Genomic DNA, 17,345 nt, shown 5'->3' on the forward strand with positions numbered 1-17,345 from the left:
AAATTCGCTTATAATAAGCGGAACTGGCAACTCTTGGTATAGTGCACCCGTGCCGCTAAAAACACAACTTACAAACCGAAAAAATGAACAATTATGTCCATCTAGCGGAAAAGATATAAATCAAACAGCAACCTTTAGATAATGTGCTGCCATCTGTGAGGCATAGCTTTCACAGCCATCGACACGAATGAGAGGAACGGAATGCACTTCAACGCAACGAACGCATCCCCCAGAGATCTGCTTTTGGGCGCAGATCTCGGAGGCCGTGCATAAGCTCTGATGGCTCAAAATTCTGCGTCATCTTGTCGTCGTTGACGCCTGTGATCGGCTTCACGCGCTCGTAGTTGGGGATCCATATCACGGCGACGACGCTTCATTTCAGTTTCCCTGACTTTCGTCAAGCCATCTTCATAACGTTGCTGGCATTTGACCTCCGCTTTCCTGACCTGACCACGTCGCCCGCGCGCGTGTGTGTCTGTGTGCGCGTGCGTGTGTGTAAAAACACACATTAATAAGTATCCACTTAGTGTTGAAGTGCGCAATAGGGGCCGGATTTCGCTATCGCGTTCAACTCTTAAAGGCGAAGCTTAAGGGGCCCCCAATATTTTATGCAGTCGCTGACTCACACAAACGATGCCGCTGAAGTTGCAATTCACTACTGCAGCTGACCAATAATCTCTTTCACGTGTTGTATTCGAACGGGGAAATCAAAGAAATTGAACTAAAAGTTTATCTTCGCTGAAAATGAAGGCTCCCAGAGGAAGGTGCGGCATTTTTTCCACTGCAGCGACGAGAACGGCGGGAAGAAGGACAATGGAGAGGGGGACACCACCAAAGGAAGTCGCTAGCTTCGCAGCCGGCCGAACAGTCACCCCTGAGGAAGGGACCGAATTGGTCCCGAAACGTAGGGTTAGTTTATAGCTTTCAATTTTTACTTTAGCAAAGTGGCTGGAGAGTTTTGTTTTCGTATGAATGTTCACCCGGCCAGGCAGATCTCTGTCGAATATGTTCACATTTAAATAGGCAAATGACACACGCTTCTCAAAAGAAAGCCAATTTGTCAGCATTTCCATCGGAGACCGATCTTTATCAATGCAGAATTTACGAGGCTTCGAGGCGATTTTATAGCATCGTCCTCCGCGCAAGTAGAGCGAGAAAAAAAATAATAAAAAAATGTAGAAATGAAAAATATCAGTAGTCAAAAGACAACACGTATACACTCGGACATGGAAAAAACATGTGCATCCTAAAAGGAAAACAAGCAAAACATATAGATGTCTCTATAAGTAATCTCGGTGGACACAGTCGACAAGTACATTCCTTTCGTACATTGTCAAACGTCACCTCTCTGGCTCCCCCCTCCTCATTTGTTCGTGAAGCATAGGGAGGGGGTGAGGCTTCACAAGAAGCGATAAGCGCTTAAAAAAGGGTCTATGCGCTATAAGCCCGCTTTCACGAGTTTAATATAAACAAATTGTGATTCCGTAATACATGGACACAATACGCACGATGTGCTAAAAAACGCACGTTCGACAAAAACAAGAATTCCACATATGATATCGTGAAGTATAGTGCAACGGCATTAAAAACAAAGCTCTTTTTTCACTGAGTAATAGTTTTAGCGGCGCCACTTCAGTTACGGTGACAATCTACGCAATCGACGTGTCACAGCGAGCGCATCATTTCACGGTTTGTAGACAACGATTACCTCACACGGCGTTTCTCATTGCAAGGCGTTCGTGCATCGAGCGTGATAGTTACGCGACGGGCACTTCAAGCTAGCACATAATTCTGGGCTGGGGGAACTGAATTCCGTTAAGACGACGCAACTGCGCCAATAGGCACACGTCACATCACCACACACGCACCGGATGACGACCACAATTATCTTCCTATAATGCACACACCACTGCATATTCTCCACACCTGGTTTGTTTACATTCGTATTGTGTTGCGCTAACGGGTTTTGTTGGTCGCTTCCTCTCTCTCACGCTTCGTCCGTACATATGGCACTCTTATAGGCACAGAACACGGCCCATATCACAATAGATCACCAAGATTCCCACGTTGCGAGCTCCGAGTTGATACACCAAGCATATCGCCTGAGGGTCACCACGATGTAGTGACCCTCAGGCGATATGCTTGGTGTATCCGAGCGATGGAGGGAACACACGCCGTGTTGCAACTTGACTCTGCCGAAGCGACGGAACGCGCAAAAGCGTTGTACTCGTAGTTGCTGCGGCTTCGGTGCCCTTCAAACGCGGCAGTCACAAGCTTCTACAGCATTGCATGACGACCGCCGAGGATGATGCTGGGTACGTGCGGATAACAGTAGGAAATAGCTTCTTCTGGAAGGAAATAGGATTCGCGGATCTCAGTCTCGGTGCAGCGGTACCTCGCCTGTCGTCGCGAGCGGCGCCACGTTGCATTTTTCATTAGTTCGTCTTAACCGTTACGTCATGGAAAAGAACGGCCGTAGTTGGACGTGTATAATAAAAATGAACAGCGGAAAAGTTGACTTTTTTATTCTTAGCTTGTCACCGACTATAGACAATCCTTCTCAGTGACGGTATCATGCTCGGCGTTTGTCAGTGTGCGGCTTCCGGTCGCGATGACCATCTCACCTAAAGACTTCCCTTGCTGTAGGAAATAGAAATAATTCATTCACCACTTTCGTCCGTTTGCAGGAGTGTACGTCCGGTTACATCAACATGGAGAAGTACTGATTCAGAATATAGAGCTTGTTTCATGGGTTATGAAAGGGAACATTCCTAGTTGCTTCGCGGTACAAATGGGTAATGACAGTTTTCTCTGGCATAGCTCTTTCTCCACTTTCCGAAATCACGCACTAGTGATTTCCCATATTCAGCATCCATGTGCTTCGTATTCACTAATTCAACCTCGCCCCGCCATTTGCAAGCTTGCTGGTTATATCAATGCATACATTGGCCGCAAGGGATAGGCATTCGCCCCGCGTCCCATCGCGAACCAGGATGAATGTTTTTAGCACTAGAAAGCTTTACTTTTCGATAAATACCTATTGACGTCTTTGTAGCATTGCGCTAAAAACAAATGAATGACGGTTTACCCTTTATTAATCCTTCTACCGCCTTGCGGAATTACTCAGGAATGAGTGATTCTAAAATTTGTTCATTATTTATGAACTAAAGTTCACATTGGACGTCATAATCTCTGTGCGTCTGATACATGGAAATGTCAACAAATAAATGTGCACGTCCGATTCACATGCTGGAACGAGGATCAGTCGCATAACTACAGACTTTTTTTCTTTTTTGTACAAGTACGACATATAATCTCGAGTAGAGAGTATAAATATCGTGTCCCAAAACGGTCTGTCTGCTCTGAAAGCAGGCAGGCAATCTGATGGCGACTTTCACAGCACTTATGTTTTCGGCCCTTGCTGTGGCCGTGGATTCCTTAAGTATGCACGACTTGGTCAACAACACGAACCTTTCTATGTATCAAGACCCCTCAACGGTGATTATTTTTGTGTTTATTCTTCTTTGTGCGAATGAAGCTTAGTTTTATAATACTGATGAATGTTATACTGATATTGCTTACTACATTTTGGTATTCATAACGCACACGCTTTTTCATGCTGCTCCCATAAAGTTTTATAATATCTTCACAATTACGTTGCAGCTGCCACTGCACGCAAAAGAGATCTAGCATCGAAAAAAAATTCAGGCATTTTCCGCACATGGTGCGGGCCGATTTCATGCGATGCAGTCAGCCAGTAGATAACTATGATGCATTTCATGGCTTGAGCCAAGTCTTACGAGGTGAATCGACGGCTGCGTGTAAATTTAGCAGTTGTATCCACGCCGTGAGCTTAGCAGGCACATCGACCGCACTCGCGTGTAAACGGTCCGACAATCCGGACCGTTTAGACGCCAGTGGAAACGGCCGTTACGGTCGATATAAATGGTCCGACATAACGTCGGCACTAATATTACATCACAGAGGTCACTAAGATTGAAACGAAGTGTATGCAGCTTTTATTGGCATATTGCTGATGTGACAAGCAACGCTTGCCGAGTCATTAGATAATAATACCAATAATATCTGGGGTTTAGCATCCCAAAACCACGATATGAGCCGAGTCGTTGGAGAACATGAGTAATATTTACTGCATTGTTATAATCTGGATAGCAGACAGTACAACAAAGAATTGCCGTTAGACAGGCACTACCATGCACTACCATGCACCACAACTGATGTCAGGCAATAGTCGACGTAATGGATGTACATAGGATCTGTACCGTGGGGTTGCTGTCTAAGAGTCGCTGCTACACTTTTGTCAGCGTCCATGTGCTACATTAAAATTATTAGCTATGGCAAACTGCATGTCTTTCTCTTGTCCAACCCACGCAAAGTGTCTTATAAAGTTTTCACTGCTTATGATTTGCTGTTCCTGGGTTGGTATAGGCTGTGAATTAGAGCTGTGCACGGGCCATATTTCCGAGCCCGAGCCCGGCCCGGGCCCGCTGACTTTGTCGAAGGCCCGCCCGAGCCCGACGCCAAAGGGCTGCGAGCCTGCCAGGCCCGGCCCGACGTACGAAAACACAATTCCGGGCCCGGCCCGGCCCGGCCCGGCTTTTTTAAGGTTCACTGCGAAAACAATCAGCGACTTACTAAGCACATCAGTTAACACCAACAAATAACGTAATCATTATGCACGTGTATATATAAATACTGCGAGATAACGGTAAACGTTTTAGATACCAACATGGAACAAATATTTTATTTGTATTGCATACCCGCGACAGCGCGGCCTTTTAATTTTCTATACAAGTACAGGGCCTCATGCCAGCAACAATGAAGTTCGCTCGCCAAAGCCGTCACGTGTATGGGGTATGCCCATGCAAGCGTCGGCTTGCACGAAGGCTATCTACGTCCGGTCGCTCGTCGCTGTCGCGCGCATTTTCACTCATATATGGGATTTGGCCTTAAATCTAACGCGAACATTCGCGTGGCGCCGTCACTAGCTCAGGTGGTGTTACTTCTCTGTTTGTCGGAGGGTAACAGAGGCAATGCCTTACCTGCTTCCCTTTTGTTTAAAGTAGCGAATGGAAAGGAAAAGCGGTAAAGGGCGGTCGCGGAAAAGGCGCTGTATGCGTGCTGGAAAACAATTCCCCTTCATTCTCTATATTTCGGGCTTTAGTCGGGCTATGCGCCGGGCCCGAGCCCGGCCCGATAAAACTCCGAGTAGCCCGAGTCCGGCCCGGGCCCGAAGTGAAAATACGTCGGCCCGCCCGAGCCCGGCCCGCGGGCCGGGTCGGGCTCGGGCTTTCGGGCTACCCGGAGCCCGTGCACACCTCTACTGTGAATGACGTACGGCGCATAACCGCGTTCCACGGACCATGTCCAGCACATCGCCATACAAAAAATTAAGTATAAAACCATCGAAGCAAAGGCACATTTGCGTGTGCCAGTTTTCAGTGCTGGACAGTATCAAAAATACATGTATCTTAGATACTATCTTAGATACTCTTTGGGTATCTTGTATCTGTATCGCGATATGACTCGCAAGACTCGTATCAGTATCTGTATTTCCGATACATTGCAGAATGTATCGTGTATCTTAAGATACAAGATACTGTGATCGCAACACCACCGTGTAAACAATAAACGATGGTGTAACTCCGCTTCTCATGCTGATACTGCTGCCACTAAGCCGCCAAAATTAAACTAAAGGCAGTGATATTATTTTATGTTTCCGCCAGAGTTTTCCGGCGAGAGCAGGGAATGAGCTCTGAGCGTCCCTATCGATGGAGCAGAGTCACGTGGCGGCGTTCGCGTCGTCTCGACAGACAAGCGCGCAAACATTACGCCCAGCCGACCTTTTGTTTTTTCAATGTTTTTTTCCTTTCTTTTTATTTGTGTTAGTGCCATCACACTTGGCTCCTAGCCACTGTCCTGTGCTGCGTACTCCAATCCATGCGGCTCTTTCGTACAAATTGTGATGCCGCTGTAGTGTCGTCATCGAAGTTTCTCTTGTGTTGTGCTTCGTCACGAACTCTGAAGAATGCAAGAATGGGGTTGCTTTGCATCTCGTGGCTTTCACACATCGGCAATTTGAAGCATCTCGTCAATGCAAGCTTGGCTTACATGCAATGAGATTGACTTACTTATATGGTAATAAGATTCCCAGAGCTATATCACCACCGGTACCGACGCTGCATCTAACAGAACAAGCATTCACCTAACAGAAGCTGTATTGGCGCACGTCTTTATCTCTTTCATTCAATGAGTTGTTAAAATTATTTTTGGTTAGCACAAGTTCTTTCTCAGCTGTCCGTCTTTTCCATCCCATACATTACCTATGTCGCTGTATTTTGTTTTCGGTACGCATTTCTGCATGTCTTTACCGAGCTACCAAGGTTGCTCTCTGATTTTATTCTTACTTTTAACTGTCTGCGTCGTTTCTGCTACTGTTTACATATTTATATTCCACTTGAGTTTATTGCTATATCAAGGCGATGTTGAAAACAAATATATAATAATATGCGCGCTCTTGGAGTATACAGCAACAAGAATTATGCTTATCACATAGTATAATAGCAAAGTTGTGTAACGTAATGATAACGTAAATTATGAGGAGCCATCAAAAACATTTTAGCAAAGGGATTGGGGACAGATTGTTATACCAAATTCTCAATTTTTCTTATGAGCATCTCAACGAGATGCTTCGCGCTATTTTCCATAGGCACTGAACTTTCTGTGGTCTTAGCTTAAATATTTAACTGTTATAGCTATTGGGAGTTACACGTGACGGTGGTGCAGTGGTTATGGTGCTTGGCTGCTGGCCCGAAGATCCCGGCGGCCGCATTGCGATGGGAAGCAAAACGCTAGAGTCACTATGCTTTAGGCCGTAGATCTTAGAGCCCCAGGTGGTCGACATCTCCGGAGCCCTCCACTACCGCGTCTTTCGGAATCTTGTCCCGGTTTTGGGACGTAAAACGCAGCAATTATTATTAGCTCTTTGGGGTGCCGCCTGCACCGTGTCTCTATTATTATTCCCTGTGTTTGATACAGAACCGTTTTTCTATTTTACTTAGATATATTTGATTTCCGTTTTATGGCTTCCCTAACTGGTTTTACTGTTACTAATCAGTAGGTATTCGGTCCTATAAATGGCAATGTGAAGTGAATAGCGGCGGTGTCCTGCGGCGCTTTGTGCAACAATACGTCTGAGACGTTTCTGAGCTACACACATTCTCTCGTAGAAGAAAAATTGTTAAAAGAGTGCGCATTACTAAGTACGTCGCTAACAAACACTTTTTTTACGCCAGCAGAAAAGCAGAATATGAAAATCATTTCAGTTTTATGTCCCCACATAAACACGATGCGTCGCAATGACCGTCGCTACCAGCGTTATTGCTGATGTACAGCTGTCCGGTGATCCGGTGCTTCGAAAATTGTAGTACGTTTACGGGCAATATAAAGCTCCACAGGGGTATTTGCAACCATCGTGCGGATGCTTATAAATGATCGACAGGTGGGCTAGTTGGTCAGTCATATTTTTCAGCGAACTGGGGCGCGCGAACTGATAACGGATCGCTCGTCTTCTGTGGTTTTTTCCTTGTCCGTTGTCTGTTCCGCAATCCCGGTTTGCTGAACGAATATACATTCCTTGTGATTAGATGGCAACCCGCTAACTGGTCGGCAAGCAGAGCAGCGATTCCGACCAATTATAAAAGCGACAAGCAAAAACCGCTGTCAGCGTAGTGTATAGAGAGCTGTCATGTTAAGCAGCTAAAGCAACGCCAGTAAGTTGTTCCGGAATGAAGCTAATATACCTTGAGCATGAAATGCAAAAGTTTTGAGATATTGACATGCATTTCATTCAAATGAAAAATTAGTCTTAGTTAATAAATTTTCAAGCAAACATTTTTTTCTTGTATAGGCGTTTTTGCTACACGATATAAACATATAATTACAAATTTGTGAATGTTTCGAAGTATCTTAAGATACAATTGCAATGTATCGTATGAGAAACAACCAGCGTTGTGTTATCTTGTACCTGTATCTCCAATACTTCTTGCCTGAGTATCTTGTATCGTATTGCGATACAATTTCAAAGTATCTTTGCCCAGCCCTGCCAGTTTTCTTAACAGCGGAACTGTTTAATCCGCCCGTAATCTGTCCAACGCGAACAAAAGAAAAAAAAACTTCGCGCCTCGATAATCCGCAAACGGGCCCGCTGGACTCGATTCCTTTAAAGTAGTCTACGGTGTAGTACGGCCGAAACGAAGAGAGGCGACTGTGCTGGACTTGACTGGAAGTTGACATCCCTTGGCATTACTTCGTATAACTCAGTATCACTTGGCATCACTTCGTATCGCCAGGTCGAGCAAGGAACCGATCAGCTCCGCTCTGTCTTTAGCCTTGCGCCAATAGTGCAAGCTACGCCCGGCTATTTTTTTGTCATTACGCCCAACATTGACGCAGCATTAGGTAGCACGACTAGCAGTAATTCAGAATAGACATTTCTATACTCGACGTTTGAGTGTATGAAGGTTCCTTATGGTAAAGCCAAGCAGTGACATTGAGTTCAACTGCAAGAAAAGCCGGACTAGGGATAACCTGTTGGCCGTCGCATGTTCACAGTCACTGACGTCCCGATGTTTTTGTCCCCCATAAATATGTTGTATACCTGGTGGTGGTTTGTGCAATGAAAATCGATGCGCGGTAGCATGCTGCGGCCAATACGTTTTGCATGATATGGTCAGAAGTTGCCACCCGGGACATGTCGCTGCTAAGTCGTCAGCGTTAAATGACCAACCTGTCGGTGTTTAATCCAAAGCAGGCCCAGTCAAAGGGTGAAAAGTATGGTAGAAAGCATGACAACGTATTTTTAGACTGCCAGCAGTATGTCAAATAATACAAACTATCTTCAAAAAAAAAAGAAAGTTAGTACACATGAATTAGGATTGTTTGATGGTTACGACGCAATACAAGCAGCGAGAAACTATTCATAGGTAGGAAAATTAGGGCACTAGGTAAATTAGAATTGGCTAAACATTGAAACGAGAACGGCCAACAGCGGCTAATTAAAAAGAGTTAAAAAATTATGGCAGCTCCGCATTAGGGGTGCCAAGCTTTAAGGAACAGCAAAGCTGGCTGGCCTTCCTCATTTCTCTTTATTTTTTTCTTTGTTTCTTCTCTTTCTATTCCTTTCTTTCCATTTCACTCTTTCTCTCTATATTTATTTCTCTTTCTCGCTATTTAAATCTTTATCTCTCTTTCTTGATTTTCTCTCTGTTTCTTTGTTTCTATTAATTTCTCTGTTTCCTTCTCTTTATATCTTGCTCTCCCTTTTTTTCTCTCTCTTTTTCCTGTCTGTTTGTTTTTATCCTTCTCTCTCTTTCTCTGTTTTTCTATCTGTTGTCTTTATTCCGTTTGTTTCTATCTTTCACCTCCTTTTTCTTTCTATCACTTTCTCTCTCTCTCTATTTCTTTCTGCCTATTTTCTCTTTCTTTTTCTATCTCTTTTCACGTGTTCGCTTGTGTTTGACACTCCCACCTGTACACAGTAGTGGGGCTTGCCCAATTCCTGTGACGCATGCACAGCTGAGGAGTAATGGACGACGGAGCACAAGTTACCAATAGCTCAAACAGCATTGCTGTTAAAATTAAACAAACAGATGGCGCACGGATGTCCGGCAACGTTCACAAGCCTTGACAGATGAAGCCGAGCAGTGCCGTACAGTGCTTGCGAGTCTTCTTGCGTCGAATGGGATGTGAGCGCTGTTTTTCCTGGGAGTCTAGCTTTGACGATTTCCCTGAAGTGGGTTGAGCTAACTTGAGAGGAAATACTGCAGGCTTGGTTGCAAAGTTGGTTTGAGGCATCTTCGTCAAATAGTCATTCAGATAATTTTAGGCAGTCAGGCGATACTAGGCGATGCTAACCTCTTCTAGAAGAGCGACGGGGTTCAGCTTCTGTGCCCTACTAGACGAGACAAGAGTAAAATGGTTAGCAGGGTGATGTTCTGCATTTAGATAGCTGTTCATTTCCTCAGCTTCTCTGGCTGTAGGAATGGGGATCTAATTTGTTCGCCTCGTGTACTATTCAGCAAGCTTAACCCGAATATATATTTGCCGCGCCCCATTTGATAAGGGGTGACAGTTACTACCGAGTTCATCAGACACCGGCGTCCCGTACATACCTCGTAGTGTGCTGTCGTGGAAATTTTCGGTTACTACGTTCGCGGCCGGCGCGTTGCACTTGTCTTACGCTGTTCAGTATAGCAGACAGTGATCTCTGTTTTTAACGACTCCCGCAGCACACACAGGAACAAAATAACAAAACATGCTTCAACGGGAAGTCGTGCAATATGAACAACCCTTTCCTGCCTGCTCCGCTTGAAAAATGCAATCGGCTTCTATGGACAAACGTTGCCATTCAAATGAGCTTTAACATATCGACTTTTAGGGGCGAAGCTCCTTAAAGTGGCACCCGTTCGTCCCCGTCGTAGTACGTAACCAGTCTTAACACTAGTACCAGATCTTGACCTCGAAGTTGGTGCCGGTGGGAGATTTCTCCTGTGCGTTGTTGAACAATAAAAAAATTCGCAGCGTGCGCGTTAACTAAAAGCCGAATTCTTCTGTCTCTCATTCCCCATTAAGAGCCATTGGCATGTTCCAGTAGGAAACGTTAGTAGAAGTAGAAGTGTTAGCTAAAAGCCGACTTCTTCTGTCTCTCATTCCCATTAGCAGCCATTGTTTACCTCCAAGGTAGTGCCTGGTGAGATTTCTCCTGTGCGTGATTAAACAATAAAGATTTTGTTCAAAACGCCGTTGATTGATGAAATAAACCAACGAAAGACACCAGATGTTTTCTAAAAGCAAAACGGAAAGACGCCATATGTTTCTAAAGCAAAACGAAAAGACGCCAGCTGCTTAACGAAAGACGCCAGATGTTTTCTAAAGCAATGGTTTTCTAAACAATGAAAATTCACAGCGTACCTGTAAAATTAAAGTGAGCTGCAAGTCGTCAAAACTCTCATCGGACCTTTCGTATAAACGCGCCCGATCTCACGTCGGCGATGGTGTACTGGGCAGAATTCACGGAAGATTCACGGTTTACCGATGAACCTCCGCAGCTTCGCCCACTCATCATCATTCACTCCGCGGATATGCTGTGATTTTTTTGGCTGGGGCGCCCCTTAAGCAGCGTGTCACTTCGTTCAGAAATGACATTCCCTGGCATATTCGTTAGAACATCGCAATGTTTTTCCCTCTTCTCCTTTCTTGCGTTACTCCTTTTAACACGAACTGTTTTGATAGCGAAACTGTTTAAGCCGGCCGCAATGTCGACCTTGCCGCAAAACTATCATCATCAAGCACATGTACGTGAGTTGGGGCAAATGCCACTACTCACCACTACGGCGTGGCCTTGTATAGTGTAGTGTAGCAAGGAGGTTGGAAATGGAAGTGAACGTGAGGAGGAGGGACAGGAGAAGGGGAGAGAGTAAAGCGTAGGACACAAAGAATGAGAAAGAGAGAAATAGATAGAGAGAAATGCAGAAAGAAAAAGGAAGAGAGACAAAAAATACATCGACGAATGAGAGAGAAAGCAGCAGAGAGAGAGAAAAAAAAGATACAAAGACGAAAATTCTAGCCGAGAAGAAATTCTTCACGAGGCGGGATTCGAGCCCGCGTAGCCTCGATCTGAAGGCGAGCGTCCTAACCACTCAGCTATCCAGGCATGCTAGCAGAATGTGCGAGCAGACCTAGAGTGTCATGGGGCGTCTGAAGAAATTGCGTACTCCCGAGGAGGACGCCGCGCATCACGAAGCTAGACGTGTTGGTCGACGGGGAGTACGAGCGGCGACGGGCCTGTGCTTCGCTGCGCCAAGATTTGCGCTACTTAGTGCGAACATAAAAGTTTTTAAAAAAAATAATTTACCTTGCTTGTTACAATATTAAGCTCGAGTCGAGAGGAATATACGTTAATCAGCAACACACACGTACTCCGTGAGCAGTTAGTATACGGTACTCTTATTTCTAGGTATACAGCATTTGAACTGTTACATAAGTGCGACTGCAATAGTGTTTATCTCCGCAACGCTCATGATCATTACTCGCAGTAATAGTGGCACGATTGTAGAAGAGCAAATCACGAATACAGCAGTACAAAATATGGGATTCGTTACGATAGCTCGTTGACAGCTGTAGCTAGCGAAAAAAGACGATAAGTACAGACAAGTCACTGCGCTGACGCAAAGGAGGTGAGAGGGATTGTGCCGAAGCATCAGTTATGCTCCTGCAAGATTGCAGTACATATGTATGTCTCTTTCTTGTTTCAGTTTATTTGGAACCACAGTGATGTTTATCTTTTACGTGTATCTGTAACTGCGGGTACGGCGCAGAAAAAACCACAAACTCCCTGTGTACGCTCACGGTATTGGAGTAATACAACAGAAAAAGTTGAGCGTTCTCTGGATGTTTATAATAAAACGGACCGCAGGTAAGTGTTCCAATATTGTCGAAAAAATTAAAGCGTGGCCTGAAGGCAAAGTAACCGAAAGGAAAGCCACGACACTTCTAGTTGGCGCCTAAAGTTAGTTCTAAATAATTTAAAGACAAGTACAAACCGCGGCAGCAGTGAAGTAGAAGTCTGTGTTGGTGCGCTATAACACACAAGGTGGGAGGCATTTTCAGCATGTCAAGTATAGTAAATTGTGTGGAAATTAGTTAACCTTGACAAGATACTGTCGCGTTTTAGGCGTCATGAAGAAAAATATTTACTACCAAGCTGTCGGGCAAAAGACCTCCGGAAAGTGCGAAATACCCCATTGTGGCACACAGCATGCCCTATTTTTTATATTTATTTGATTTGCATATATACATACACAAGGACACAGAGAAAAAAGGAATAGAGCAAGGTGGCAACTGCCACCTAGAGGCGCACGTTAAGGAACATTAAGGCAGTTTCTAACTAGTGGTAATAAGCCTGAAGGAACAGCGCAGATGGGCAGCTTTCGTTGTTTCTATTTATTTTTTCCGTTTCTTTCTCCCACTTCTTTCTCGCTCTCTTTCTCTATGTTTTTGTATGTCGTTTTGTCCCTGTTTCTATGTGTTTTTTCTCTAGATCTCATGATTTTTCTCTTTCTCTCTATTCGGCGATTCTCTCTTTTTTCTTTCTCTCTCTCTTTCTTTCTTTCGATCTCTATCTTTTCTTTTTACTTGTTTTGTCACCATCCGAGTCATTGCATCCCGCACCCTAGATGTGTTCTGGAATCGAAGCAGAACATGAAGAAGAGGACAAAAAGAGCGCAAAAAGAGACATTGCGTTGCACGCGCTATGCTTTAAGGTAGATGCCGCGGTTCATGATGATAGTTTCTGTTCACGCCCAATGAATTTTCCTTGAGCATAAGCAGTTCCGCTGTTAAAAATCGTGTGTCACCTGCTCAGGCGTGGTAGCTGAACTTTATTGGAGCGAGAAAAAAAGGCAATGGCGCTGGATATTATTGTCCGCCATTAAGCAAACTTGCTCATACAAAAAACCACAGTTTCGCCTCAAGGGCGAAGCAATGAATGCGATAGCAAGAAATTGGAATGTCACGGGAAGAACGGCAAGCAGCTAGAAACTTGCAGCGCGTTACTCAAGCACAAATTACGCAGGAAAAGGAAACAGACAGGACAAGTGCAAACTAGCAACTGTTACAGCTCGACACTTGCAGAGCGCTGCTCAAACACGAAGAATGACGCACCAAACGGCCGCACGGATATACACAGGAGGAGCGCGAGATGTCCAGTTATTACTTCATCTAGCTCCTACTTTGGTCAGTTTGGCTCTTCCAGCTAAAGCAGCTCACTCCTTTCGTAAACGCGGCTGCTACAGCGAGCAGAATAACCTTCCTGCGGTCTGTAGCTTAAAAGCAAACATTGCGATGAAAGCACAAGACGTACAAAATTCCCCCTCAAGCTGCTACCGGACTCTTGCGCTCGCGTTGTCTCTAGACCCTGTAGCGCCCTTCTTTGGGCGGTGATCGTAACCGCAGAGTGCGCGACCACAAGATATAAAAGTTAAGACGGTGCTTAGCAGTGGCACTTGAAGCCACGGCTCGCGTTCCCTGCTGACGTCGATTCTGGTCACTAAAATAAAACTTCCTTTGGGTCTAGTTGGTACATATTCCCGAGGCTAAAATTACAGCCGAAACGCACTTCTTTGTCCTTCTTACTTCTTCTTTACTTGTTTGTTCTGTTAAGGTGTTTATTAGACGACACTCAACGACAATGCGTAATTGTGACAGTCACGGCAAGGCGCAAACCCTCTGCGCGAGCGGCGTCCATTCAGAAGCCAAGGAGGACGACCCACTAGGAGGCGCTGGAGAGAGCAACCCATTACTATGTTCCAAGGCTTCGCTACAATTACCCCGGGTACGAAAAGGGAGCCGTCCTGCGACCTAACAGCTGGTCACTATGAGCGGGTCATAGTAGCCTTGAGGCGCTCCACGTTGACAATGTCGAGTCCGCGACGGCGCATGCCTGAAGATGGTTCGATGGGTTCGATCAGGTAGTTGACCGGGGATGTGCGTTCGACGACACGGTAAGGGCCCTCGTACTTGGGCAGCAGCCTGGAAGAGAGGCCAGTATCACTGGTAGGAACCGAGAGTCATACGACCGCTCCAGGGATCAACGTGGGCGCAGAAGTGGTAGTGCCATCACGAATTCTCTTGTGCCGCTCTTTTTTCATGCATCGTAAAGGTCTTGGCAAGCTCGCGACACTCTTCAGCAAGCCTCGCTGTGTCAGAAATAGGACCACACTCCGATGGATCCTGCTTATATGGAAGCATCGTGCCGATGGTGTGCGACGGGTGCCTTCCGTATAGGAAAAAGAAGCGTGAAAAGTGCTCTGAGAAGCGGTGTTATAGGCGTAGGGGACGAAGAGGAGAATGGCATCCCAATTTGTGTGATCGGCGGCAACGTAAATTGAGAGCATGTCGCCGAGCGTGCGGTTAAAGCGGTCGGTTAGGCCATTCGTCTGCGGGTGGTAAGCAGTAGTTTTGCGGTGACTAGAACTCTTTGAGAATGGCTTCGATGACTTCCGACAAGAAGACACGCCCTCGATCGCTGAGAAGCTCCTGGGGTGGACCCTGACACAGCATGAATTGGTGCAGCAGGAAGGAGGCAACAGGAAGGAGCCGGAGGGCGGTGGTTTCGTCGTATCGCGTTAGATGGTCAACAGCGACGATGGCCCAGCGGTTGCCAGCCGACGTCAGAGAAAGTGGTCCATGCAAATCGATGCCCACGCGCCCAAACGGATGGATAGGGCAATGTAATGGTTGTAGACCGGCTGGCGACACGTGCGTTGAAAGTTTTCGGCGTTGGCAATCGAGGCAGGAGCGAACGAACGTCTGCACGTATCGATACATCCCTCACCAGAAGTATCGTTGTCGAATGCGGTGGTAAGGTTTGGATACCCCAGAGTGCGCGCATTGCGGATCAGAGTGGAAGGACGCGCATATTTCAGAACGCAGACTGCGGGGCATCACTAGTAGCCACTGGCGGCCGCCGGCGTTGTAATTGCGTCGGTGCAGTACGTCGTCACGAATGGCAAAATGGTGGGTTTGACGACGCAACCCGTGAGTGGATGGTGTTGCCGACGGATCAGTGAGCAGGTCGATCAGCGAGGCGATGCGTTTAACCTTGTCCTGTTCGGTAGCGATGGTGTAAACGTCGATGGAGGAAACAGCAATGTAAGATACTGAGCAGGGGGCACTGCCGTCAGGCAAGGGGGAGCGCGAGAGGGCGTCGGCATGCTGGCGTCCGTTTCGGTACAGCACGCGGATGTTGTAGTCTTGCAGGCAAAGTGCCGAATGGGCAAGACGGCCTGAGGGATCCTTCAATGACGACAGCCAGCACAGTGCATGATGGTCGGTAGCGATCTTCAAATGGGCGACCATACAAATAAGGTCGGAACTTTGTAAGCGCCCAGATGATCGCCAGGCACTCTTTTTCCGTGACGGTGTAATTGGTCTCGGCTCTAGTAAGCGTACGGCTTGCGTATGCCATAACATATCCGGGGAACCCTGATTTGCGCTGGGCAAGGACAGCGCCGAGGCCTACACCGCTGGCGTCCGTGCGTACCTACGCTGGGTGCGTAGGGTCGTAGTGCCGCAGTATGGGAGGACACGTCAACAAACGACGCAGCTTTGCGAACGCGTAGTCAAACTCGGACGAACACGAATTTAGGGGTCCGTTACTTCCAAGGAGCTTCGTCAGCGGCGATATGGTGGTCGCAAAGTTTCGCATGAAGCGTCGAAAGTATGAACACAGTCCTACTAAACTGCGCAGTTCTTTGACGGACGTAGGATTGGGAAATTCGTCCACGGTCGCAAGCTTGGCCGGATCGAGAAGGATTCCGCCCTTGGATACGACGTAGCCGAGGATTGTCAGCTGCCGTGCCGCAAATCGGCACTTCTTCAGATTCAGTTGGAGACCGGCGTTGCTCAAACGTGTGAAAACATGCCGCAGACGCTGGAGATGCGTGGAGAGGTACGGCGCGAAGACGACGACGTCGTCTAGGTAACACAGGCACGTGTGCCATTTCAAGTTGCGCAGAACGGTGTCCGTCATGCGCTCGAAGGTCGCGGGCGCATTACACACACCAAACGGCATGACGTTGAACTCGTACAAGCCGTCGGGCGTGACAAAGGCTGTCTTCGGTCGAGCGTCATCAGCCATGGGTACTTGCCAGTACCCCGAACGCAAATGGAGAGATGAAAAGAACTCTGCTCCTTGGAGCCTGTCAGCCGCGTCGTCAATTCGCGGCAGTGGATAAAAATCCTTGTGGGTGATCTTGCTGAGCTGGCGTCTGTCCACAAAGAAGCGCACAGAACCGTCCTTCTTTGCACCGAGAACAACAGGAGACGCCCATGGGCTGTCAAAGGGCCGAATTACGTCGCGTCGAAGCATATCGTCCACTTGCGCAAAAACAATGGCTGTTTCTCCGTCATAGGAATCGGAATAACACGAAAGTAAAGCGTGTCCTTACAGAAGTAAGTGAATGTTTACTTTACATTGATATGGGACCCCCTGGACCGCGACGACTAGTTTTCCTGCTCTCGTGCGCCCGATCTTGGCCGCATGGGTCATATAAAAGAGTTTGCACAATGTATATTGATGTCTGGCAGCTATAGCACCGTTTAACGTGGATGCACCCACTTTGATGTTTGGTGGGACAGCTCCATCCCCACGACTAACGTCTATGTTAAATGATTACACAAAACCTTGTGGTGGCTATAATAGTGAACGGTGAAAGCGTAATCAGAGAACGAGGTGTGATATAGCCAAAAGAGCGTCGCATATT

At 46.6% G+C, this 17,345-nt stretch overlaps 1 protein-coding gene across 1 annotated transcript in view; it reads left to right on the forward strand.

Annotated features, from left to right (window-relative positions):
• Positions 1–3,384: 3,384 nt before the first annotated feature.
• Positions 3,385–17,345, forward strand: part of LOC125757403 (uncharacterized) — a 54,952-nt gene continuing 40,991 nt past the window's right edge. The window contains exons 1-2 of the mRNA XM_049412986.1: positions 3,385–3,498; positions 12,336–12,496. Coding sequence (XP_049268943.1) covers positions 3,385–3,498; positions 12,336–12,496 — 275 coding nt within the window. The remainder of the gene's footprint in view (positions 3,499–12,335; positions 12,497–17,345) is intronic.

This window comes from Rhipicephalus sanguineus, chromosome 2 (assembly GCF_013339695.2).
Source record: "Rhipicephalus sanguineus isolate Rsan-2018 chromosome 2, BIME_Rsan_1.4, whole genome shotgun sequence".
NCBI lineage: Eukaryota > Metazoa > Arthropoda > Arachnida > Ixodida > Ixodidae > Rhipicephalus > Rhipicephalus sanguineus.